The 25,036-nt window shown below is 31.7% G+C and overlaps 1 protein-coding gene and 2 long non-coding RNA genes across 11 annotated transcripts; all 3 read left to right on the forward strand.

Moving 5' to 3' along the window:
- The first annotated feature begins 1,922 nt into the window (after window positions 1–1,922).
- On the forward strand, window positions 1,923–12,489 carry LOC109797765 (ATP-dependent DNA helicase Q-like SIM). 9 transcript variants are annotated; one of them, XM_083077363.1, is made up of 14 exons: window positions 2,254–3,300; window positions 3,382–3,436; window positions 3,695–3,782; window positions 4,101–4,217; window positions 4,328–4,408; window positions 5,010–5,146; window positions 7,032–7,145; window positions 7,646–7,710; window positions 8,100–9,237; window positions 9,744–9,841; window positions 9,928–9,968; window positions 11,050–11,159; window positions 11,565–11,648; window positions 11,738–12,489. In XM_083077363.1, exons 1-6 carry the CDS (start codon window positions 3,270–3,272, stop codon window positions 5,073–5,075), a joined length of 438 nt encoding a protein of 145 aa, XP_082933489.1. In that variant the 5' UTR covers window positions 2,254–3,269; the 3' UTR covers window positions 5,076–5,146; window positions 7,032–7,145; window positions 7,646–7,710; window positions 8,100–9,237; window positions 9,744–9,841; window positions 9,928–9,968; window positions 11,050–11,159; window positions 11,565–11,648; window positions 11,738–12,489. The 9 variants fall into 9 exon arrangements, 8 of the variants coding, with proteins under 8 accessions (XP_082933489.1, XP_082933491.1, XP_082933488.1 ...); XM_083077365.1 differs by having other exon boundaries at window positions 7,646–7,698; XM_083077362.1 differs by having other exon boundaries at window positions 2,254–2,493; window positions 3,203–3,300; window positions 7,646–9,237.
- Window positions 12,490–12,868: 379 nt separating this feature from the next.
- Window positions 12,869–14,981, forward strand: LOC145959121 (uncharacterized). Its single transcript, XR_014434845.1, has 4 exons — window positions 12,869–13,553; window positions 13,643–14,125; window positions 14,218–14,278; window positions 14,464–14,981. It is a non-coding gene; the product is annotated as an uncharacterized LOC145959121 (long non-coding RNA).
- A 2,833-nt stretch (window positions 14,982–17,814) lies between these two features.
- Window positions 17,815–24,919, forward strand: LOC145959119 (uncharacterized). The gene is made up of 7 exons (XR_014434843.1): window positions 17,815–19,237; window positions 19,424–19,483; window positions 19,828–19,938; window positions 20,348–20,431; window positions 20,521–21,720; window positions 21,907–24,063; window positions 24,156–24,919. It is a non-coding gene; the product is annotated as an uncharacterized LOC145959119 (long non-coding RNA).
- The last annotated feature ends 117 nt before the right edge of the window (window positions 24,920–25,036 follow it).

Genomic DNA, 25,036 nt, shown 5'->3' on the forward strand with positions numbered 1-25,036 from the left:
GTAAGGGGGGAGTGGGAAACCTTGCTTGGGGGTGTAGAAATAATTGTTAAATAGTCTGTTTGTTGGATTGGCTCCCGATCCCTTGTTTGTTGTTTGATTATTTGAATATACATTATTACTGTGTTTTATTTGTACTACTTGATTTCTTGTTGCGGTAATTAATAATTATAATTAATGGATAACTTCACTTTTACTATTCTAAAATATTCATTGAATGGAAGACTAAGCCTCCTATTAACTTATAAATTTAGACTTTATTATCTAAATGGAAGGCCGAGCCTCCTTATTTTCATTAAGCTTCCTATTTTACTTAAGGATTTAATTATACCATGATATAGTCCCACATCGGTTAGGAAGGGGAACGAAGCATGCCATATATATGGGTGTGGATACCTTCCTTGTGAGGAGGCCCTTAGGGATGCCATGAGGGCATTGCCTAGGACAAAACCCTGAGGCCTTAGGGCAAAGGGGACAATATCTTGCCATGTGGGGTCGCTGCGCTACTCTGATGGGTTGGCAGGACTTGCCTTGGAGGAGGCCTTTTGGGGTGGCATGCGTGTCATCGCCAAGAGCAAAACCGTGCGGCCGTGGGCCAAAGCGGACAATATCCTCATGCGGGTTGCTTGGGCTGTTACATTGGTATCAGAGCCGGGGCCCGGATCGGTGTGCCAGCGAGGGCGCTGGACTCCCTTGAGGGGGGGTGGATATAGTCCCACATCGGTTAGGAAGGGGAACGAAGCATGCCATATATATGGGTGTGGATACCTTCCTTGTGAGGAGGCCCTTAGGGATGCCATGAGGGCATTGCCTAGGACAAAACCCTGAGGCCTTAGGGCAAAGGGGACAATATCTTGCCATGTGGGGTCGCTGCGCTACTCTGATGGGTTGGCAGGACTTGCCTTGGAGGAGGCCTTTTGGGGTGGCATGCGTGTCATCGCCAAGAGCAAAACCGTGCGGCCGTGGGCCAAAGCGGACAATATCCTCATGCGGGTTGCTTGGGCTGTTACAACTTACAATTGATATTTGAACAGAGCTGGACTCAAGGTTCCATAATCCAAAGGTTTGCTTTTTATTATTTATAATCTTATTTGCATATACATATTCCATAATTTGCTTTCAAAATTATTATAAGGCGACAATATAGAGTTTATTATATTCTTTTAATATGTATCATAAATTGACCCAAAATAATTTTTTTCTCTTTATATATTAATTGTCCATTTATTTAATTTAATTTTTTTAATAACATAAATATTTTTCTATATGTTTTTCTAAATTGATTATTTTAAAATATGCAATTTCCTATCTTTTAAGAAATAAATAATAATTTTATAATCATTTCTTAATAATTTATTTATATTATTCTCGTATAAACATAAAAAATAAATAATTAAGAGAGCTTCTAAATAGAATCTGTTTAATGGTGAGGGATTGTAAATTTGCAATTATATATGTAAGATATGGAGTTTGAACTTTAAGATTATTATTGTAATTATTATTGGTAAAAAAAAATTAGCAAACTTTTATGTAAACTACGTGCCTGGTTAATTTTAACTTTAGTAAAACTCAATTTATTTTATATAATTATACTTCACAGATATGTTTTATATTTTAACAGAAAAATATTAAAATATTAATTATTGATTATTCATTTAACAATTATAACATTATATTAATTTAATTTTTGAAATCAAATTCTTTATTATTTTATTTAAAATGAGGTCACTAAAGGGGTGTATGAAAAGAAATGAAAAGGAAAAAAAAAGTAGAATAATATAATTTTTAGATTATTTTTCTATAAATAAATAATTATATTGTATAGATTTCGAAAATTGTTTATATATAAATTAGAATAATTATATTAAACGAGTTTAGAAATTTTTTTTAATAAAAATGTTTTTGAAGAGTTTCTTTAATCACTTTTTTTTTATTTATCAATTGTTATTTGTTAAATTTAATTTTAACATATATATTAAAAAATTTCAATGATTAAAAGAGTTTTATATAACAATATAAATTATTTATAATAAATTTAAAATATAATTTTTATATAAAAATATTTGTTATTTATAAATTTGAATTACATAAAATAAATATTTATATTTATATTAAAATAAACAAAATTATAACAACAAAAAGAATTTAATATTTAAAACTTATAGGGATTGTAATTTTTGTTACCAATATTTTGAACAAAATATTTAATAGTATTTACTTAGTAATAAATGCGAGAAATTGTTCGACAAAATATTTATCTTTTTTTGCCTTCCACTGACCGAACTCACAATCCATTCCACCGCCGAGTTTATTTTTCTCTCTCGCTCTCAGTTTATAACTATTGTGATTAATTCGTTTGGATTTTTCTGTAGTGCCTTGCGGCTCTTTCGTCTGCTTCTCTCTTCGAAGTTCAATGGCCGCGGAGAAACAAGATTAGGACAACTCAAAGAAGCCAAAGAACACGGAGAAGTCTAAGCAGAACTTTCATACATGGATGTACCTCTTCCATCTCTTTCTTTTCTCTTCTTTACCTTGTGATTACTTTTCCTTCTTTGATCTTGCTCTTCTCTTCTTCTTTACCTTGTGATTGCTTTTCTTTCTTGTATTCTTGTTTTTATGTTTTCTGATTCTCTCTTTTTTTTTTCTTTTGTTTGGAGTGCTCTGAGAGACTGGATCCTTCGCTGTCCTTATTGCTGTTCTTGATTCCTCTTTCTGGGTCTTTCTTTCTTGAACTTGCGTTTTCTTGTTTTCAAAACTGGTGTTTTTTTTTTATTCATTTTGATTGCATGCAAAAACAGAATCATAAATTGATTTTGAACCATAAATTGATTTTAAACTAGACTGATTTTAAAATTGATTTTTCAGGCAAATTGGTTTCACAAGAATTAAAATTATCAATTGATTTTAAACAGATTAAAAATAATAAACAAGTCTGCATTTAAGATAAATCTGAATATCATTTATTTTGTTAAAATTAGTTTAAAAAACTGATTTATGATTGTAACCTAGCTTTGAAACCCAACCGGATTTCTAATCATAAACTGGTTTTAAAACCAATTTTAAATTTGAAAATTCAGAAAAGTTATTTTGCTGATTAGAATGAACAATGTTGGAATTGCTCAATTAGGTTGATGGTTTCAGTAGTGATGACAAAATTATGTCTTGTCTATATTTATTATTGTCTATATGTTTATTGTTTCAATAGTGATGACAGAATTATGCCTTCTTTACCTTGTTATTGCCTGGTCGGAAAAGTGAAGAACAGATGAAACATGCATATATCATGTTGTCTGATTGTTTCAGGTTTGCTTTGATAAATACATCTTTGTCTTTTTCTGTTTTATTTAGCATGGAATCTTAATGTATATTTTCAGATATGTAAAGAATACTTCATGGTTGAATACTTTGGAGAGGATTTCAGTCATCAGAAATGTCTCTTGTATGTGAAGTTCTGTGTCAATGCCTTGCAGTATTATTATGTTTCAGCATTCACTTAAGTGAAAAGATATTCTAAAATATAATAGCTTGTATTGAGTTACCTACCTTGATTATTGCATTAGGATATTTGCTTCATTTTGTAATTAAGGGGTTATCTTATGGCAACGTGGCTGTTTTTTACTGGTAGCGAGTTAATTTGTTTATTAATGCATGTTAGCCTTAATATTGTCACTTTCCTTATGAACCCCCTTTCATGCAGATGTGACGGGTGCATCAATGTTCCACCACAACGGCTGAATCTAAAAGAAGAGGCCTGTATTTTACTACAAACTGTAGGTGCCCATAATGTAAGTTGTATAGTTTCAATTTTATATCAACTACACTATCGATTAATTCTGTCTTACTCTTACATGTGAATTTATATCAAAATATTGGCTTTTGGATTTTCACAGGATATTTTTCATACTTATGTACCTCTTGCTACTTAATGTGTATTTTGTGTCTATTTCTAAGGGTTAAGTTTCAATATGATAAATTGATTAAAAAAATGCTTTGTTTTGTGGAGTTCCTGGATCTTTAGTTTAAGAGCTCAAGTTTTGTGGAAAGATTACTTTCTTTAGTCTGTAAGAGGAAAGAAAATGAAGTGACATTGTTATTTTTTTCAGGTATGTAATGATTCCTTGGATTGCTCATATGAAGATGATATATATTCTGGTTCCAAACATAGAGGACTAAGAGAGAGGCCAAACCTTAAGGTGTTAGTTGGAAAAATAAGACAACAGGTGAACCTAGTTATAATTGTCATTTCTTATTGTTTGTTACGTTGGATATTCTGTCTTGTTGCCTATCTATGTAACCAGTTTTATTTTCATACTTGAATGTCTGTATACAGTTAACCACTTATATATTATGGTGGAGAGGTCTTGCTCGATTATTGGAAACTAAAGGATTCATAAGGGAAGGAGATGACAAGGTATAATTAATTGCTTTACTTAGAAGTAACTTATCCTTATAGCTTTTATATATAATAGTAGAAGTGAGGTCATGTCCTTATGTATTTTATTCAAATAAAAAATAAAAAAATGATAGAGTAAACAGAAGTTAAGATACAAAAAGTGGTCATTTGTAGTTGAAAAGACAAAATAGTCTAATCAAAATGTTTACATGAAAGATGCCTTTATTAATAGTACTCATAAAAAAGAACTTTATATATTTATAATTATCAAATTGTGCTCATAAATTTCATGGTGGAAATTGCTGGATTTGTTACCTCTAAAAATCAACAAATGATGTATACAATTGAGTAGTGATCCTACGAGAAGGTGATTTTCAATAGAAAAATGCTAACATCATATTTCTACACACTACCCAACACACTTCCTATTATTATGAGATCCATATAAATTTAACTCATTAATAGAAAGTGTTACCTATTATTATGAAATCCATATAAATTTAACTCATTAATAGAAACTCTTTAATCTCTAGCTAGTCTCATGGACACGACTTATGTTTTATTATAAAATAGTTGATACCTTTAATTTTTAATTTGTATGTACAAATGGATCCCGAAGCTTTGGTGGCCCCAGACCTACTTTACCCTTGATGTTGTGGTCCTAATGTTAGAGAGCTTCCATTAAGGTCTTGGAAGAGAACTGAGTGGGAAGATAAAAACCACTGCATCATTGCAGATACACATGATATCTACAAGGTAATCTTTCCTTTAGTTTTAAGTTTTTTGATTGCAATAAAAATTCTATTTTTTTTCAATCAAAACTTTAAAATTTTATTCTTTTCATCTTATTGTTAAATAATATTTATTAAAATTATCTTATTTAAATAATTTTTTTATTTAAATGTTAGACCATACATTAAATCAAACTACATCACTAAATAAAAATATCTCTGTTCAAATCACATAAAGGAAAATTACATGTTTCTAATTATTGTTTTATCGGTAAGATCTAGAAAAAAAATATTTGGATAATTCTTAGAAATACGGTATAGCATTGTTTAACCACTATAGAAAGGTGAGACAAAGAATTGTTTTATGGTATTTTTATGTTACTGTGCTATTCCTTTTTTTGTTCTTCTTTGCAATACGGTATAGCATGTAGATGTGATGATATTTTGGTTAATGTAGTTAGATAGATGCTCGAACTTGTTTGGTTAGATATAGATGTATAGATTTGAATTTTAATTTTTAAACTTGAATTAAATTGACATGTTTAATCCAATATGATCGTTGACTAGAATAATTTTCTTTTAAAAAAAAAACTTATAGAAAGATGATGTCTTTTATTTTAGTTTTCAAAATTATTATAAGTTGACAATATATATAGAGTCTATTATATTCTTTTATTATGTATAATAAACTGGCCCAAAGTAAGTTGTTTTTCTTTTATTTAATTTAATTTTTTTAAAACAATAAATGTTTTTTTTCTTTCTATTTTTCTATACGTTTGTCTAAATTGATTATTTTATAAATAAACCATTATCTGTCTTTTAAGAAATAAATAAATAATAATTTTATAGTCATTTTTATTTAAAGGTTTAAATAAGCATAGAGAAAAATTAAATAAGAGTTTCTGAATTATTAGGATCAGAGGGATTGCAATTACATACATATGATGTGGAGTTTGAACATTAAAGTTGTGATTGTTAAAAAAGTTAGAAAGCTTTGATGAAAACTATGTGTATGAGTGAATTTTATCATTCACTTTAGATGAAAAAATATTAAAATATTATATATATATATATATATATTTTTTATAATTATATATAATGATAATGATTTTATATTATGTTTTGTGAATTTTTTATCTGTGTGTATAACCATTGCAGCATACTTATATTTGATTTTAACAAGATAAAAAAAGGGAGAAAGTTTCATATGTTAAATATGTTTTAAAGTTGATTGTCGTTTCTAACTGGTTTTTAAAACTATTATAATTAAAATTTTGTCTTAAAGTTTATTATATTTTTCAACTAGTTGATGATTTGAAATATATATTAAAACTAGATTGATTTTAAAGCCAAAATGGTTTCATAAGAGTTTTAAACATATTTAAATATTAAAAACAAGTCTGCATTTAAGAGAAATTATAATATTATTTATTTTGTTAAAATTAGTTTAAAACACTGTTTTATAATTTTAAACTAGCTTTGAACCAACCGGGTTTCTAATCATAAACTTGTTTTAAAACTAATTTTAAACCTGATTTTGAAAATCCAAACAAATTATTTTCCTGATTAGAATGAGCAATGTTGGAATTGCTCAATTAGCTTGATGGTTTCAGTAGTGATGACAAAATTATGGCTTGTCTTTATTTGTTATTGTCTTTATGTTTTTTCTTGAATGATGTGATATGAATAAGCTTCAAAGATTTTTGCTGTGTGGTAGTAAAGCATAATAATTTATATTCTCAAGTCTAATGTTTAGGGTTGGTCCCGTAATTTAACTTTTTTATTTTTATGACTTTTTATTTTAACTCGTCTTTTACAATATGTGTAACATTTCGAATATCAATAAACTATTTTGTTCATTTAGACTATGTTATTCAAGAGTCATTTTCATTTATTCTTGTCAATTGCAGGTTATAGCAGCAACAAACAGCAGATATTCTTTACCTCGCCCTGATGCATTCTAGGCTATTGGATCGTAAAATTGAGTTTCTGCACCGAATTGAAGATGGGCTCGGATTCTACAGGTTGAGTCTTCAAAATTTATTTGCTGACATATTTTTTGTACAAAACATTTACTGACTTCTCTCACTTTGATATTCTAGGTCTATTCAATGAACGATGATTGTTCACTTTGAATCAAGTTGCATTCGGGAATTTATTTTTATAATTACTACACATGAATAACTAAGTTATTTTGATTGACTACAACTATTTATTAGGCTTTTAAACTACTGAAATTAAATTTGGTATTTTATGATGCCTACTCGTTCTCTCACATGTTGCAGGAGAGATTTACAGCCCCTGGCCATTTCTGCCCTTTTCTCAAGTGCAATTTGTTTATCTCTTATTCTGAAAACAATAAATTAAAACATCAATATTAGATTTAAGTAAATAATGTTAACCAATCACATATGGTTTATGAAAATTAACTCCTTATGTATAAATAATCTTAAACATGACCTTTGAGATTGTTGCCATCAATAAAAAATTTATCATTCATTGTTTATTTTTATTTTTGTTGTAGTGAAGCAGTATGATACTTGTGAAATTGTCGCGGTGAAGATGGCAAGACTTCGTGTATTGCGATTGGTGAAGGATTTTCCTAATTTCCTTTGGTTCAGTGCTATCATACAAACAGTCTTTGATTGTGGTTGATTCACGATGCATAAGCGAATTTATTTTTACAAGTATTATGCATGAATAACTGTTATTTTGATTGACTTCAACTACTTATTAGTTTTTAAACTACAGAAATTAAACTGCAGTATTTTATGATGCTTACTCATTCTCTCGCATGTTGCAGGAGAGAAGTTTGCATTTTGCAATTCTTGCAATTTTTTTTTGTTTTTTGTTATATGTAGGTGGAGGGTCTTAGGAGATCGGTGAATTTTAAGATTTTGGGATAGTTTCACTTTTGCACATGAAGATAATTTTAAGATAGTTTTTGCGTTACCTTTTGCACTTGAATTTGATTTCAGCTTTGGAATTTCAATCATGGACACATTTTTGAGGCATGTAAAGACAATCTCAAGAAGCTTCAGCTAAGTTATCTAAATTCACTTTCTTATTGTCAAAAGGCATATTGGTATGTTTGTTTCTTATGTGTCCCTTAAATACAATTTTTTGTGCATGTATGGTAACAATTATAATTGGCATTATTAAAGGAGTGATCTGATTGGGCAGAGTATTTTTACCTTACACAGAGAATTAATATACCCATGAGATCAAATATATACATGAATTATGAGTACATGTATACTTATTAAAAACCTTATCTAATTATTAAGTATCTTATATAATTGCCTGATTATATTTCCTTATTGTATATACTTGTGTGCATCTAGTGATACTAAGCTGGCCTCCAATATACTTTTATATGAAGGTAGGCAAGACTACTTGTATACCTAGTATTCTTTTGATACGAAAGTTGATGCTAAGTCTAGTCCTTCAGGAATCTCTTCATACTGATTTTAAAATTGATTTTGAACCATAAATTGATTTTTAAGGCAAATTGGTTTCACAAGAATTTAAATTATCAATTGATTTGAAACAGATTAAAAATAATAAACAAGTCTGCATTTAAGATAAATCTAAATATCATTTATTTTGTTAAAATTAGTTTAAAAAACTGATTTATGATTGTAACCTAGCTTTGATACCCAACCGGATTTCTAATCATAAACTGGTTTTAAAACCAAGTTTAAAATTGAAAATCCGAAAAAGTTATTTTGCTGATTACAATGAACAATGTTGGAATTGCTCAATTAGGTTGATGGTTTTAGTAGTGATGACAAAATTATGTCTTGTCTTTATTTTTTATTGTCTATATGTTTTTTCTTGATTAATGTGATATAAATAAGTACAATAAGTGTTTCTTTTTTCTACTGTGAATTCACGCATTGTTTTGGTAAGTGAGTAATTTGAAATTAGACTTCCAAGATTTTTTTGACTATTGTTTTATTCAAAAATTAATTTGCAATGTTTATGTTTGTTTTAAAAGTTACTTAATTATACGGGTATTGTTAACATTTTTTTTATAGGTTTAGTTTAATCTTACTACTTTTTCCACAAAAGGATTGGACTGTTCATTTGTGGAGGATGATGTCAGATCTTGAGGTGAATTACTTGCTATTCATATGTATGACTAATTACTTTCCCTTTTCCGATATTTTCTGGCTGTAGGCTCCTATAATTGGTCTAAAATAATCAAATTGTTGTAGTTTCTTGTCTGACTATTTCTAGTCCCTTTCTTGTTGATGAGATGTTTGATGTATGCATTATGGATGATCTCCATTGTATCTAAAATTTTTCTCATTGGATTTAAAGATTGTTAATATATAAATTATTTGAATGTGGAATCAAATATAAAATGACTTTTGATATTTTCAAAGATTGGGAAAGATTATGTGTTATTCATTATTTTTTGTTCATTAATGTGTTTATCACAATTTTATAGCAAATGTTATTATCTTAATTCTTGTTGAATTATTAATTTTAAAAAAAAAGTCTTTTTGGTTAAATTATTACTTCTATTTTAAAATCAATTTATCTTACTTCTTTGTTTTTCTTTTGGTTGAGATTTTTTTTGAAACATTATTACTCACATCATGTTTATGTGGCAGGAAAACATATTTTTTGTCATGGTCATTTGTGATTTATTAAATCTCTGTGAAATCACAAGTGGAAAAGATAACAAAGCTGTTATTGCATGTAATATCATGTAAGGGATGTTTTTTTTATTGATTTGCTCGATGTTAAATGATGTTATACCTCTGTTGAATAATATGCCATTGCTTCTATTGGCAGGTATCTTGTGGGACAGGATCCTCGGTTTTTAAGAGCTCATTGTAAGTTTCTAAAAACTGTTTTGAATAAGTGTTTGAGTTTATGCATGAGACACATCCTAGAGTTTAGGTTTTGTTTTCTTCCTATGTTTTCTGTCCAACTTTTTCTTATATCATAAGCTTTGTTTATGTCAAATGACTTAAAGTTGAAATGCTGTTTTTTAATGTTTGTTACTTAAGTATTACTATTTGACATCTTCACACGAATTTTAATCCAAATCAAATGTTGGAGCCTTTGATACTCAAATTTTGCGAAGTGAGTAATTTTCTTTGGTGAATTCAGGAATTTTTTGTATAATGTGGCTAGTGAGTAATTTGAAATTAAACTTGCATGGTTTTATGATTACTGCCTCATTCAAAATTTAATTTGAAAAGTGCATCCTAGTATTAAAAGTTATTTTATTATATTAGTATTTTTTGAATTTTTTTTGTAAGATTAATTTAATCTAGTACTTCTTTTTTCTACAAAATGACCAAAGTGTTCATTTGTTCGTATATCTGTGTGTGTATGCCCTATCTTTTTCTGTGTGATTTATCTTTGTCTCTCTGTTTGTCTTTAATTGTGTATGAGTGTTTTTTTTGTCTCTTTATGTTTTGAAGTGTTTGTGTTTGTGGCCGTTAGTTTGTGTCTTTATCTTTGTGTTTGTATCTCCCGCACTCCCTCTGTATGAGTGTGACCTTGTTGGTTTGTGTATGTGTGTTCATGTTTATGTTTATGGGCATTGTGCCTGTGTGCTCTGTGTGCTCTGCATTTGTGTGCTCTATGTCTGTGTGCTCTGTTTCTGTACTATGTGCTCCGTGTCCTTGTTTGCCTTTGAGTCCATGTGTATGCATGCTGTGTTTTCTTTTAGTTTCTATGTGCTATTTTTTTTTTCTTTTCATCTAATGGTAGAATCACGATGGTAATTTATGTTGGATGTTTCTTGAAAAATAATATTAAGAAGCTGAACTTCATTAACTCAAGGATTTATCAATGTTGTTTTATGGTGATATGATATCCTGACTGACAATTGAGAAGTTACATTTTTGTGCCTATATAAATGTCACGCCTTGACGGAGTGGACTTTTATGTTGTAATCTGCAGATGCTGAGAAAGTTAAGCATACAACTTTGCGGTGAGGACTGGCATGGAACAATTTGAACACACTGTGCTGAGCAATAGGATCTACATCTGGCTCCATGATGGAAGAACAGGTATTGTGAGCAACCAATTATGTATTGTTGTGCGCAATATTGTGAAAATAGAGATCCATCCTAGTAAGATTCGAAGAGATGTGTAAGATTGTAAAATATAGGATCATAAGATCGTACGAAAAATATAAAAATATGTTTTAATTCAGGGTGTGATAAATGATAGTATAAATAGCTAATACATATAAAAATATCACTAAAATCCATTCAAAAATTTATATTTTAGTTAATTGTATTTTGTTTTAATAAAAGGAACACTAGAGAAGATAAAGGCCTGAAGATCCCAACTTCTTAGTTGTTGGAAAATTAAAAAAAAAAAAATTTGAGAACACGACAAGTATCTATGTTTTACTTTCGGTTGTGATTTTTTTTAAAACAATTGTTAATCGCATCATGTTTATGTGGCAGGAAAACATAATTATGGTCGTGGTCATTCGTGATTTATTGAATCACAGTGAAATCACAAAGGGTAAAGATAACAAGGCAGTTATTGTAAGTAATATCATGCAAGGGATGTTTTTGTATTGATTTGGTCGATGTTATACCATTGTTGAATAGTGTACCATTGCTTCTGTTGGCAGGTATGTTTTTCGACAGTATCCTCGGATTTTAAGAGCTCACTGGAGGTTTCTAAAAGTTGTGTGTATGCCCTATCTTTTTCTTTGTGTTATTTATCTTTGTCTCTCTGTTTGTCTCTAATTTTGTATGAGTGTTTTTTTTTTCTCTCTATGTTTTGATGTGTTTGTGTTTGTGGCCGTTTGTTTGTGTCTTTATCTTTGGGTTTGTATCTCCCGCACTCCCTCTGTATGAGTGTGACCTTGTTGGTTTGTGTATGTGTGTTCATGTTTATGTTTATGGGCATTGTGCCTGTGTGCTCTGTGTGCTCTGCATTTGTGTGCTCTATGTCTGTGTGCTCTGTTTCTGTACTATGTGCTCCGTGTCCTTGTTTGCCTTTGAGTCCATGTGTATGCATGCTGTGTTTTCTTTTAGTTTCTATGTGCTATTTTTTTTTCTTTTCATCTAATGGTAGAATCACGATGGTAATTTATGTTGGATGTTTCTTGAAAAATAATATTAAGAAGCTGAACTTCATTAACTCAAGGATTTATCAATGTTGTTTTATGGTGATATGATATCCTGACTGACAATTGAGAAGTTACATTTTTGTGCCTATATAAATGTCACGCCTTGACGGAGTGGACTTTTATGTTGTAATCTGCAGATGCTGAGAAAGTTAAGCATACAACTTTGCAGTGAGGACTGGCATGGAACAATTTGAACACACTGTGCTGAGCAATAGGATCTACATCTGGCTCCATGATGGAAGAACAGGTATTGTGAGCAACCAATTATGTATTGTTGTGCGCAACATTGTGAAAATAGAGATCCATCCTAGTAAGATTCGAAGAGATGTGTAAGATTGTAAAATATAGGATCATAAGATCGTACGAAAAATATAAAAATATGTTTTAATTCAGGGTGTGATAAATGATAGTATAAATAGCTAATACATATAAAAATATCACTAAAATCCATTCAAAAATTTATATTTTAGTTAATTGTATTTTGTTTTAATAAAAGGAACACTAGAGAAGATAAAGGCATGAAGATCCCAACTTAGTTTTTGGAAAATTAAAAAAAAAAAAATTTGAGAACACGACAAGTATCTTTGTTTTACTTTCGGTTGTGATTTTTTTTAAAACAATTGTTAATCGCATCATGTTTATGTGGCAGGAAAACATAATTATGGTCGTGGTCATTCGTGATTTATTGAATCACAGTGAAATCACAAAGGGTAAAGATAACAAGGCAGTTATTGTAAGTAATATCATGCAAGGGATGTTTTTGTATTGATTTGCTCGATGTTATACCATTGTTGAATAGTGTACCATTGCTTCTATTGGCAGGTATGTTTTTCGACAGTATCCTCGGATTTTAAGAGCTCACTGGAGGTTTCTAAAAGCTGTGTGTATGCCCTATCTTTTTCTTTGTGTTATTTATCTGTCTCTCTGTTTGTCTCTAATATTGTATGAGTGTTTTTTTTTTCTCTCTATGTTTTGATGTGTTTGTGTTTGTGGCCGTTTGTTTGTGTCTTTATCTTTGTGTTTGTATCTCCCGCACTCCCTCTGTATGAGTGTGACCTTGTTGGTTTGTGTATGTGTGTTCATGTTTATGTTTATGGGCATTGTGCCTGTGTGCTTTGCATTTGTGTGCTCTATGTTTGTGTGCTCTGTTTCTGTACTATGTGCTCCGTGTCTTTGTTTGCCTTTGATTCCATGTGTGTGCATGCTGTGTTTTCTTTTAGTTTCTATGTGCGTGCATCTGTATTTTTTACGTTCACAGGCAGCAGCCCTTCAGTTTCTTGAGGCATATTCACATGGTTCAAGTGAGGAACCGGTAAGTATCTGTAATATGGCAAAATTGAATCCTGACTTACTTCTAAGTTACTTGTGAGGCATCTCTAACAAAATTTCCCCCGTGTTTAGGCATTCATACAGAATTTGGCACTGTTCTTCACCTTATTTTACAGGGCAGGTTTATTTTCTCTCCTTTATGTCTATTTGTGATTGTATGTTGCAAGTATAAATTCGTGAAATGTAATGAGATCAGGTGAAATAATGTGTCCTATTTTTGGGAATCTTTTATGCCTTGTGTATGTGTACCAGATCATGCGTGTGGCATGTTTGAGAATGGACACCCACCTTTCTATATACTGAATTGCGATGTCAATTTGTTTTTTTTCACATCTGTGTAGCACCTCTTCCTCTAATTCTTGCTCATAGTTTTTCAGTTTGCTTGATTTGTGTTCAAGTCTTTTAACATTTATAGTGGGGTGGTTATACCCTTTCTGTTTTTGCAGGTTAACATTCGAACTCTGGAATCCACTCGAGAGAATAAAGCTGCTTTGCTTTTTGGGTCTTGAATATCTTGTCAACATCTCATATGTTGGTGATACCGAGGATTTTAAGGTATGATGATGTTGACATTCATGTCTTCTGGTTGTCTATTTCTTATGTCATGATTATGGTTTATGATTGCTGAAACTTGTGCTTTCATTCAGATGGGAATGGGAATATAGTCCGTGAAACAGTGAAAGACATGATGTTCTTGTTCAATACAAGGTAATAAGGTCAAATTTGATCTTTGCCAGAGTTTAATTTCTAATATTCATTTTAGATATAAAATCTATCTTGAACTTCAATCTATTTTCTTTTGAATATTGTATTTTACTATATGGTAAAATTGTAAATTTGAGATATTTATTCATCATGTTCTCTGATTAATCGACGTTTGATTAATTACTCAGATTATGATGGAGACTCTTTTTTACTTGTCGCATCTTGACCATGATGATACTGAAAAGCAGGTAAGTGAATTAGAAAGCTGTGATTTTGTTCTTGTTTTGAAGGGAGATAAATTATTCAATGGTTTCTTTCTTATTTATTTCAAATTTTATTATAGGGAGGTTTACATTATCCCAAATATGTGCTGTCTTTTTTTTCTTTTCGTCTAATGGTAGAATCACGATGGCAATTTATGTTGGATGTTTCTCGAAAAATAATATTAAGAAGCTGAACTTCATTAACTCAATGGTTTATCAATGTTGTTTTATGGTGATATGATATCCTGACTGACAATTGAGAAGTTACATTTTTTTGCCTATATTAAATGTCACGCCTTGACGGAGTGGACTTTTATGTTGTAATCTGCAGATGCTGAGAAAGTTAAGCAAACAACTTTGCGGTGAGGACTGGACATGGAACAATTTGAACACACTGTGCTGAGCAATAGGATCTACATCTGGCTCCATGATGGAAGAACAGGTATTGTGAGCAACCAATTATGTATTATTGTGCGCGATGTTGTCAAAATAGTGATCCATCCTAGTAAGATTCAGAGAGACGTGTAAGATTGTAAAATATAGGATCATAAGATCGTACGAAAAATATAAAAATATGTTTTAATTCAGGGTGTGATAAATGATAGTATAAATAGCTAATACATATAAAAATATCACTAAAATCCAGTTAAAAATTTATATTTTAGTTAATTGTATTTTGTTTTAATAAAAGGAACACTAGAGAAGATAAAGGCCTCAAGATCCCATCTTCTTAGTTTTTGGAAAATTAAAAAAAAAAAAAATTTGAGAACACGACAAGTATCTTTGTTTTACTTTCGGTTGCGATTTTTTTTAAAACAATTGTTAATCGCATCATGTTTATGTGGCAGGAAAACATAATTATGGTCGTGGTCATTCGTGATTTATTGAATCACTGTGAAATCACAAAGGGTAAAGATAACAAGGCAGTTATTGTAAGTAATATCATGCAAGGGATGTTTTTGTATTGATTTGCTCGATGTTATACCATTGTTGAATAGTGTACCATTGCTTCTGTAGGCAGGTATGTTTTTCGACAGTATCCTCGGATTTTAAGAGCTCACTGGAGGTTTCTAAAAGCTGTGTGTATGCCCTATCTTTTTCTTTGTGTTATTTATCTTTGTCTCTCTGTTTGTCTCTAATTTTGTATGAGTGTTTTTTTTTCTCTCTATGTTTTGATGTGTTTGTGTTTGTGGCCGTTTGTTTGTGTCTTTATCTTTGTGTTTGTATCTCCCGCACTCCCTCTGTATGAGTGTGACCTTGTTGGTTTGTGTATGTGTGTTCATGTTTATGTTTATGGGCATTGTGCCTGTGTGCTCTGCATTTGTGTGCTCTGTTTCTGTACTATGTGCTCCGTGTCTTTGTTTGCCTTTGAGTCCATGTGTGTGCATGCTGTGTTTTCTTTTAGTTTCTATGTGCGTGCATCTGTATTTTTTACGTTCACAGGCGGCAGCCCTTCAGTTTCTTGAGGCATATTCACATGGTTCAAGTGAGGAACCAGTAAGTATCTGTAATATTGCAAAATTGAATCCTGACTTACTTCTAAGTTACTTGTGAGGCATCTCTAACAAAATTTCCCCGTGTTTAGGCATTCATACAGAATTTGGCACTGTTCTTCACCTTATTTTACAAGGCAGGTTTATTTTCTCTCCTTTATGTCTATCTGTGATTGTATGTTGCAAGTATAAATTCGTGAAATGTAATGAGATCAGGTGAAATAATGTGTCCTATTTTTGGGAATTTTTTATGCCTTGTGTATGTGTACCAGATCATGCGTGTGGCATGATTGAGAATGGACCCACCTTTCTATATACTGAATTGCGATGTCAATTTGTTTTTTTTCACATCTGTGTAGCACCTCTTCCTCTAATTCTTGCTCATAGTTTTTCAGTTTGCTTGATTTGTGTTCAAGTATGTTAACATTTATAGTGGGGTGGTTATACCCTTCTGTTTTTGCAGGTTAACATTCGAACTCTGGAGTCCACTCGAGAGAATAAATCTGCGTTGCTTTTTGGGTCTTGAATATCTTGTCAACATCTCATATGTTGGTGATACCGAGGATTTTAAGGTATGATGATGTTCACATTCATGTCTTCTGGTTGTGTATTTCTTATGTCATGATTATGGTTTATGATTGCTGAAACTTGTGCTTTCATTCAGATGGGAATGGGAATATAGTCCGTGAAACAGTGAAAGACATGATGTTCTTGTTCAGTACAAGGTAATAAGGTCAAATTTGATCTTTGCCAGAGTTTAATTTCTAATACTCATTCGTAGATATAAAATCTATCTTGAACTTCAATCTATTTTCTTTTGAATATTGTATTTTACTATATGGTAAAATTGTAAATTTGAGATATTTATTCATCATGTTCTCTGATTAATCGACGTTTGATTAATTACTCAGATTATGATGGAGACTCTTTTTTACTTGTCGCATCTTGACCATGATGATACTGAAAAGCAGGTAAGTGAATTAGAAAGCTGTGATTTTGTTCTTGTTTTGAAGGGAGATAAATTATTCAATGGTTTATTTCTTATTTATTTCAAATTTTCTTATAGGGAGGTTTACATTATCCCAAATATGTGCTTTTTTTTTTTCTTTTCGTCTAATGGTAGAATCAAGATGGCAATTTATGTTGGATGTTTCTTGAAAAATAATATTAAGAAGCTGAACTTCATTAACTCAAGGATTTATCAATGTTGTTTTATGGTGATATGATATCCTGACTGACAATTGAGAAGTTACATTTTTGTGCCTATATAAATGTCACGCCTTGACGGAGTGGACTTTTATGTTGTAATCTGCAGATGCTGAGAAAGTTAAGCAAACAACTTTGCGGTGAGGACTGGACATGGAACAATTTGAACACACTGTGCTGAGCAATAGGATCTACATCTGGCTCCATGATGGAAGAACAGGTACTGTGAGCAACCAATTATGTATTGTTGTGCGCAATGTTGTCAAAATAGAGATCCATCCTAGTAAGATTCGGAGAGACGTGTAAGATTGTAAAATATAGGATCATAAGATCGTACGAAAAATATAAAAATATGTTTTAATTCAGGGTGTGATAAATGATAGTATAAATAGCTAATACATATAAAAATATCACTAAAATCCAGTTAAAAATTTATATTTTAGTTAATTGTATTTTGTTTTAATAAAAGGAACACTAGAGAAGATAAAGGCCTCAAGATCCCAACTTATTAGTTTTTGGAAAATTAAAAAAAAAAAATAAATTTGAGAACACGACAAGTATCTTTGTTTTACTTTCGGTTGTGATTTTTTTTAAAACAATTGTTAATCGCATCATGTTTATGTGGCAGGAAAACATAATTATGGTCGTGGTCATTCGTGATTTATTGAATCACTGTGAAATCACAAAGGGTAAAGATAACAAGGCAGTTATTGTAAGTAATATCATGCAAGGGATGTTTTTGTATTGATTTGCTCGATGTTATACCATTGTTGAATAGTGTACCATTGCTTCTGTTGGCAGGTATGTTTTTCGACAGTATCCTCGGATTTTAAGAGCTCACTGGAGGTTTCTAAAAGCTGTGTGTATGCCCTATCTTTTTCTTTGTGTTATTTATCTTTGTCTATCAGTTTGTCTCTAATTTTGTATGAGTGTTTTTTTTTTCTCTCTATGTTTTGATGTGTTTGTGTTTGTGGCCGTTTGTTTGTGTCTTTATCTTTGTGTTTGTATCTCCCGCACTCCCTCTGTATGAGTGTGACCTTGTTGGTTTGTGTATGTGTGTTCATGTTTATGTTTATGGGCATTGTGCCTGTGTGCTCTGCATTTGTGTGCTCTGTTTCTGTACTATGTGCTCCGTGTCTTTGTTTGCCTTTGAGTCCATGTGTGTGCATGCTGTGTTTTCTTTTAGTTTCTATGTGCGTGCATCTGTATTTTTTACGTTCACAGGCGGCAGCCCTTCAGTTTCTTGAGGCATATTCACATGGTTCAAGTGAGGAACCAGTAAGTATCTGTAATATGGCAAAATTGAATCCTGACTTACTTCTAAGTTACTTGTGAGGCATCTCTAACAAAATTTCCCCCGTGTTTAGGCATTCATACAGAATTTGGCACTGTTCTTCACCTTATTTTACAAGGCAGGTTTATTTTCTCTCCTTTATGTCTATCTGTGATTGTATGTTGCAAGTATAAATTCGTGAAATGTAATGAGATCAGGTGAAATAATGTGTCCTATTTTTGGGAATTTTTTATGCCTTGTGTATGTGTACCAGATCATGCGTGTGGCATGATTGAGAATGGACCCAACTTTCTATATACTGAATTGCGATGTCAATTTGTTTTTTTTCACATCTGTGTAGCACCTCTTCCTCTAATTCTTGCTCATAGTTTTTCAGTTTGCTTGATTTGTGTTCAAGTCTGTTAACATTTATAGTGGGGTGGTTATACCCTTCTGTTTTTGCAGGTTAACATTCGAACTCTGGAATCCACTCGAGAGAATAAAGCTGCTTTGCTTTTTGGGTCTTGAATATCTTGTCAACATCTCATATGTTGGTGATACCGAGGATTTTAAGGTATGATGATGTTGACATTCATGTCTTCTGGTTGTCTATTTCTTATGTCATGATTATGGTTTATGATTGCTGAAACTTGTGCTTTCATTCAGATGGGAATGGGAATATAGTCCGTGAAACAGTGAAAGACATGATGTTCTTGTTCAATACAAGGTAATAAGGTCAAATTTGATCTTTGCCAGAGTTTAATTTCTAATACTCATTCGTAGATATAAAATCTATCTTGAACTTCAATCTATTTTCTTTTGAATATTGTATTTTACTATATGGTAAAATTGTAAATTTGAGATATTTATTCATCATGTTCTCTGATTAATCGACGTTTGATTAATTACTCAGATTATAATGGAGACTCTTTTTTACTTGTCGCATCTTGACCATGATGATACTTAAAAGCAGGTAAGTGAATTAGAAAGCTGTGATTTTGTTCTTGTTTTGAAGGGAGATAAATTATTCAATGGTTTATTTCTTATTTATTTCAAATTTTCTTATAGGGAGGTTTACATTATCCCAAATATGTGCTTTTTTTTTTTCTTTTCGTCTAATGGTAGAATCAAGATGGCAATTTATGTTGGATGTTTCTTGAAAAATAATATTAAGAAGCTGAACTTCATTAACTCAAGGATTTATCAATGTTGTTTTATGGTGATATGATATCCTGACTGACAATTGAGAAGTTACATTTTTGTGCCTATATAAATGTCACGCCTTGACGGAGTGGACATTTATGTTGTAATCTGCAGATGCTGAGAAAGTTAAGCAAACAACTTTGCGGTGAGGACTGGACATGGAACAATTTGAACACACTGTGCTGAGCAATAGGATCTACATCTGGCTCCATGATGGAAGAACAGGTACTGTGAGCAACCAATTATGTATTGTTGTGTGCAATGTTGTCAAAATAGAGATCCATCCTAGTAAGATTCGGAGAGACGTGTAAGATTGTAAAATATAGGATCATAAGATCGTACGAAAAATATAAAAATATGTTTTAATTCAGGGTGTGATAAATGATAGTATAAATAGCTAATACATATAAAAATATCACTAAAATCCAGTTAAAAATTTATATTTTAATTAATTGTATTTTGTTTTAATAAAAGGAACACTAGAGAAGATAAAGGCCTCAAGATCCCAACTTCTTAGTTTTTGGAAAATTAAAAAAAAAAAAAAAAATTTGCGAACACGACAAGTATCTTTGTTTTACTTTCGGTTGTGATTTTTTTTAAAACAATTGTTAATCGCATCATGTTTATGTGGCAGGAAAACATAATTATGGACGTGGTCATTCGTGATTTATTGAATCACTGTGAAATCACAAAGGGTAAAGATAACAAGGCAGTTATTGTAAGTAATATCATGCAAGGGATGTTTTTGTATTGATTTGCTCGATGTTATACCATTGTTGAATAGTGTACCATTGCTTCTGTTGGCAGGTATGTTTTTCGACAGTATCCTCAGATTTTAAGAGCTCACTGGAGGTTTCTAAAAGCTGTGTGTATGCCCTATCTTTTTCTTTGTGTTATTTATCTTTGTCTCTCTGTTTGTCTCTAATTTTGTATGAGTGTTTTTTTTTTCTCTCTATGTTTTGATGTGTTTGTGTTTGTGGCCGTTTGTTTGTGTCTTTATCTTTGTGTTTGTATCTCCCGCACTCCCTCTGTATGAGTGTGACCTTGTTGGTTTGTGTATGTGTATTCATGTTTATGTTTATGGGCATTGTGCCTGTGTGCTCTGCATTTGTGTGCTCTGTTTCTGTACTATGTGCTCCGTGTCTTTGTTTGCCTTTGAGTCCATGTGTGTGCATGCTGTGTTTTCTTTTAGTTTCTATGTGCGTGCATCTGTATTTTTTACGTTCACAGGCGGCAGCCCTTCAGTTTCTTGAGGCATATTCACATGGTTCAAGTGAGGAACCAGTAAGTATCTGTAATATTGCAAAATTGAATCCTGACTTACTTCTAAGTTACTTGTGAGGCATCTCTAACAAAGTTTCCCCCGTGTTTAGGCATTCATACAGAATTTGGCACTGTTCTTCACCTTATTTTACAAGGCAGGTTTATTTTCTCTCCTTTATGTCTATCTGTGATTGTATGTTGCAAGTATAAATTCGTGAAATGTAATGAGATCAGGTGAAATAATGTGTCCTATTTTTGGGAATTTTTTATGCCTTGTGTATGTGTACCAGATCATGCGTGTGGCATGTTTGAGAATGGACACCCACCTTTCTATATACTGAATTGCGATGTCAATTTGTTTTTTTCACATCTGTGTAGCACCTCTTCCTCTAATTCTTGCTCATAGTTTTTCAGTTTGCTTGATTTGTGTTCAAGTCTGTTAACATTTATAGTGGGGTGGTTATACCCTTCTGTTTTTGCAGGTTAACATTCGAACTCTGGAATCCACTCGAGAGAATAAAGCTGCTTTGCTTTTTGGGTCTTGAATATCTTGTCAACATCTCATATGTTGGTGATACCGAGGATTTTAAGGTATGATGATGTTGACATTCATGTCTTCTGGTTGTCTATTTCTTATGTCATGATTATGGTTTATGATTGCTGAAACTTGTGCTTTCATTCAGATGGGAATGGGAATATAGTCCGTGAAACAGTGAAAGACATGATGTTCTTGTTCAATACAAGGTAATAAGGTCAAATTTGATCTTTGCTAGAGTTTAATTTCTAATACTCATTCGTAGATATAAAATCTATCTTGAACTTCAATCTATTTTCTTTTGAATATTGTATTTTACTATATGGTAAAATTGTAAATTTGAGATATTTATTCATCATGTTCTCTGATTAATCGACGTTTGATTAATTACTCAGATTATGATGGAGACTCTTTTTTACTTGTCGCATCTTGACCATGATGATACTGAAAAGCAGGTAAGTGAATTAGAAAGCTGTGATTTTGTTCTTGTTTTGAAGGGAGATAAATTATTCAATGGTTTATTTCTTATTTATTTCAAATTTTCTTATAGGGAGGTTTACATTATCCCAAATATGTGCTTTTTTTTTTTTTCTTTTTGTCTAATGGTAGAATCAAGATGGCAATTTATGTTGGATGTTTCTTGAAAAATAATATTAAGAAGCTGAACTTCATTAACTCAAGGATTTATCAATGTTGTTTTATGGTGATATGATATCCTGACTGACAATTGAGAAGTTACATTTTTGTGCCTATATAAATGTCACGCCTTGACGGAGTGGACTTTTATGTTGTAATCTGCAGATGCTGAGAAAGTTAAGCAAACAACTTTGCGGTGAGGACTGGACATGGAACAATTTGAACACACTGTGCTGAGCAATAGGATCTACATCTGGCTCCATGATGGAAGAACAGGTACTGTGAGCAACCAATTATGTATTGTTGTGTGCAATGTTGTCAATATAGAGATCCATCCTAGTAAGATTCGGGGAGACGTGTAAGATTGTAAAATATAGGATCATAAGATCGTACGAAAAATATAAAAATATGTTTTAATTCAGGGTGTGATAAATGATAGTATAAATAGCTAATACATATAAAAATATCACTAAAATCCAGTTAAAAATTTATATTTTAGTTAATTGTATTTTGTTTTAATAAAAGGAACACTAGAGAAGATAAAGGCCTCAAGATCCCAACTTCTTAGTTTTTGGAAAATTAAAAAAAAAAAAAATTTGAGAACACGACAAGTATCTTTGTTTTACTTTCGGTTAGGATTTTTTTTAAAACAATTGTTAATCGCATCATGTTTATGTGGCAGGAAAACATAATTATGGTCGTGGTCATTCGTGATTTATTGAATCACTGTGAAATCACAAAGGGTAAAGATAACAAGGCAGTTATTGTAAGTAATATCATGCAAGGGATGTTTTTGTATTGATTTGCTCGATGTTATACCATTGTTGAATAGTGTACCATTGCTTCTGTTGGCAGGTATGTTTTTCGACAGTATCCTCGGATTTTAAGAGCTCACTGGAGGTTTCTAAAAGCTGTGTGTATGCCCTATCTTTTTCTTTGTGTTATTTATCTTTGTCTCTCTGTTTGTCTCTAATTTTGTATGAGTGTTTTTTTTCTCTCTCTATGTTTTGATGTGTTTGTGTTTGTGGCCGTTTGTTTGTGTCTTTATCTTTGTGTTTGTATCTCCCGCACTCCCTCTGTATGAGTGTGACCTTGTTGGTTTGTGTATGTGTGTTCATGTTTATGTTTATGGGCATTGTGCCTGTGTGCTCTGCATTTGTGTGCTCTGCATTTGTGTGCTCTGTTTCTGTACTACGTGCTCCGTGTCTTTGTTTGCCTTTGAGTCCATGTGTGTGCATGCTGTGTTTTCTTTTAGTTTCTATGTGCGTGCATCTGTATTTTTTACGTTCACAGGCGGCAGCCCTTCAGTTTCTTGAGGCATATTCACATGGTTCAAGTGAGGAACCAGTAAGTATCTGTAATATTGCAAAATTGAATCCTGACTTACTTCTAAGTTACTTGTGAGGCATCTCTAACAAAATTTCCCCCGTGTTTAGGCATTCATACAGAATTTGGCACTGTTCTTCACCTTATTTTACAAGGCAGGTTTATTTTCTCTCCTTTATGTCTATCTGTGATTGTATGTTGCAAGTATAAATTCGTGAAATGTAATGAGATCAGGTGAAATAATGTGTCCTATTTTTGGGAATTTTTTATGCCTTGTGTATGTGTACCAGATCATGCGTGTGGCATGATTGAGAATGGACCCAACTTTCTATATACTGAATTGCGATGTCAATTTGTTTTTTTTCACATCTGTGTAGCACCTCTTCCTCTAATTCTTGCTCATAGTTTTTCAGTTTGCTTGATTTGTGTTCAAGTCTGTTAACATTTATAGTGGGGTGGTTATACCCTTCTGTTTTTGCAGGTTAACATTCGAACTCTGGAATCCACTTGAGAGAATAAAGCTGCTTTGCTTTTTGGGTCTTGAATATCTTGTCAACATCTCATATGTTGGTGATACCGAGGATTTTGAGGTATGATGATGTTCACATTCATGTCTTCTGGTTGTCTATTTCTTATGTCATGATTATGGTTTATGATTGCTGAAACTTGTGCTTTCATTCAGATGGGAATGGGAATATAGTCCGTGAAACAGTGAAAGACATGATGTTCTTGTTCAATACAAGGTAATAAGGTCAATTTTGATCTTTGCCAGAGTTTAATTTCTAATACTCATTCGTAGATATAAAATCTATCTTGAACTTCAATCTATTTTCTTTTGAATATTGTATTTTACTATATGGTAAAATTGTAAATTTGAGATATTTATTCATCATGTTCTCTGATTAATCGACGTTTGATTAATTACTCAGATTATGATGGAGACTCTTTTTTACTTGTCGCATCTTGACCATGATGATACTGAAAAGCAGGTAAGTGAATTAGAAAGCTGTGATTTTGTTCTTGTTTTGAAGGGAGATAAATTATTCAATGGTTTATTTCTTATTTATTTCAAATTTTCTTATAGGGAGGTTTACATTATCCCAAATATGTGCTTTTTTTTTTTTCTTTTCGTCTAATGGTAGAATCAAGATGGCAATTTATGTTGGATGTTTCTTGAAAAATAATATTAAGAAGCTGAACTTCATTAACTCAAGGATTTATCAATGTTGTTTTATGGTGATATGATATCCTGACTGACAATTGAGAAGTTACATTTTTGTGCCTATATAAATGTCACGCCTTGACGGAGTGGACTTTTATGTTGTAATCTGCAGATGCTGAGAAAGTTAAGCAAACAACTTTGCGGTGAGGACTGGACATGGAACAATTTGAACACACTGTGCTAAGCAATAGGATCTACATCTGGCTCCATGATGGAAGAACAGGTACTGTGAGCAACCAATTATGTATTGTTGTGTGCAATGTTGTCAAAATAGAGATCCATCCTAGTAAGATTTGGGGAGACGTGTAAGATTGTAAAATATAGGATCATAAGATCGTACG

Source organism: Cajanus cajan, chromosome 6 (genome assembly GCF_000230855.2).
Source record: "Cajanus cajan strain Asha chromosome 6, NIPB_CcT2T_4, whole genome shotgun sequence".
Taxonomy (NCBI): domain Eukaryota; kingdom Viridiplantae; phylum Streptophyta; class Magnoliopsida; order Fabales; family Fabaceae; genus Cajanus; species Cajanus cajan.

Bases quoted from the DNA above. Each gene is read 5' to 3' on its own strand.
- LOC109797765 (XM_083077361.1), top strand. From the start codon at position 3,270: ATGCATATATCATGTTGTCTGATTGTTTCAG. The intron at 3,301-3,381 runs GTTTGCTTTGAT...AGATATGTAAAG, and splicing joins ATGTTGTCTGATTGTTTCAG to AATACTTCATGGTTGAATAC. The intron at 4,218-4,327 runs GTGAACCTAGTT...GTCTGTATACAG, and splicing joins TTGGAAAAATAAGACAACAG to TTAACCACTTATATATTATG.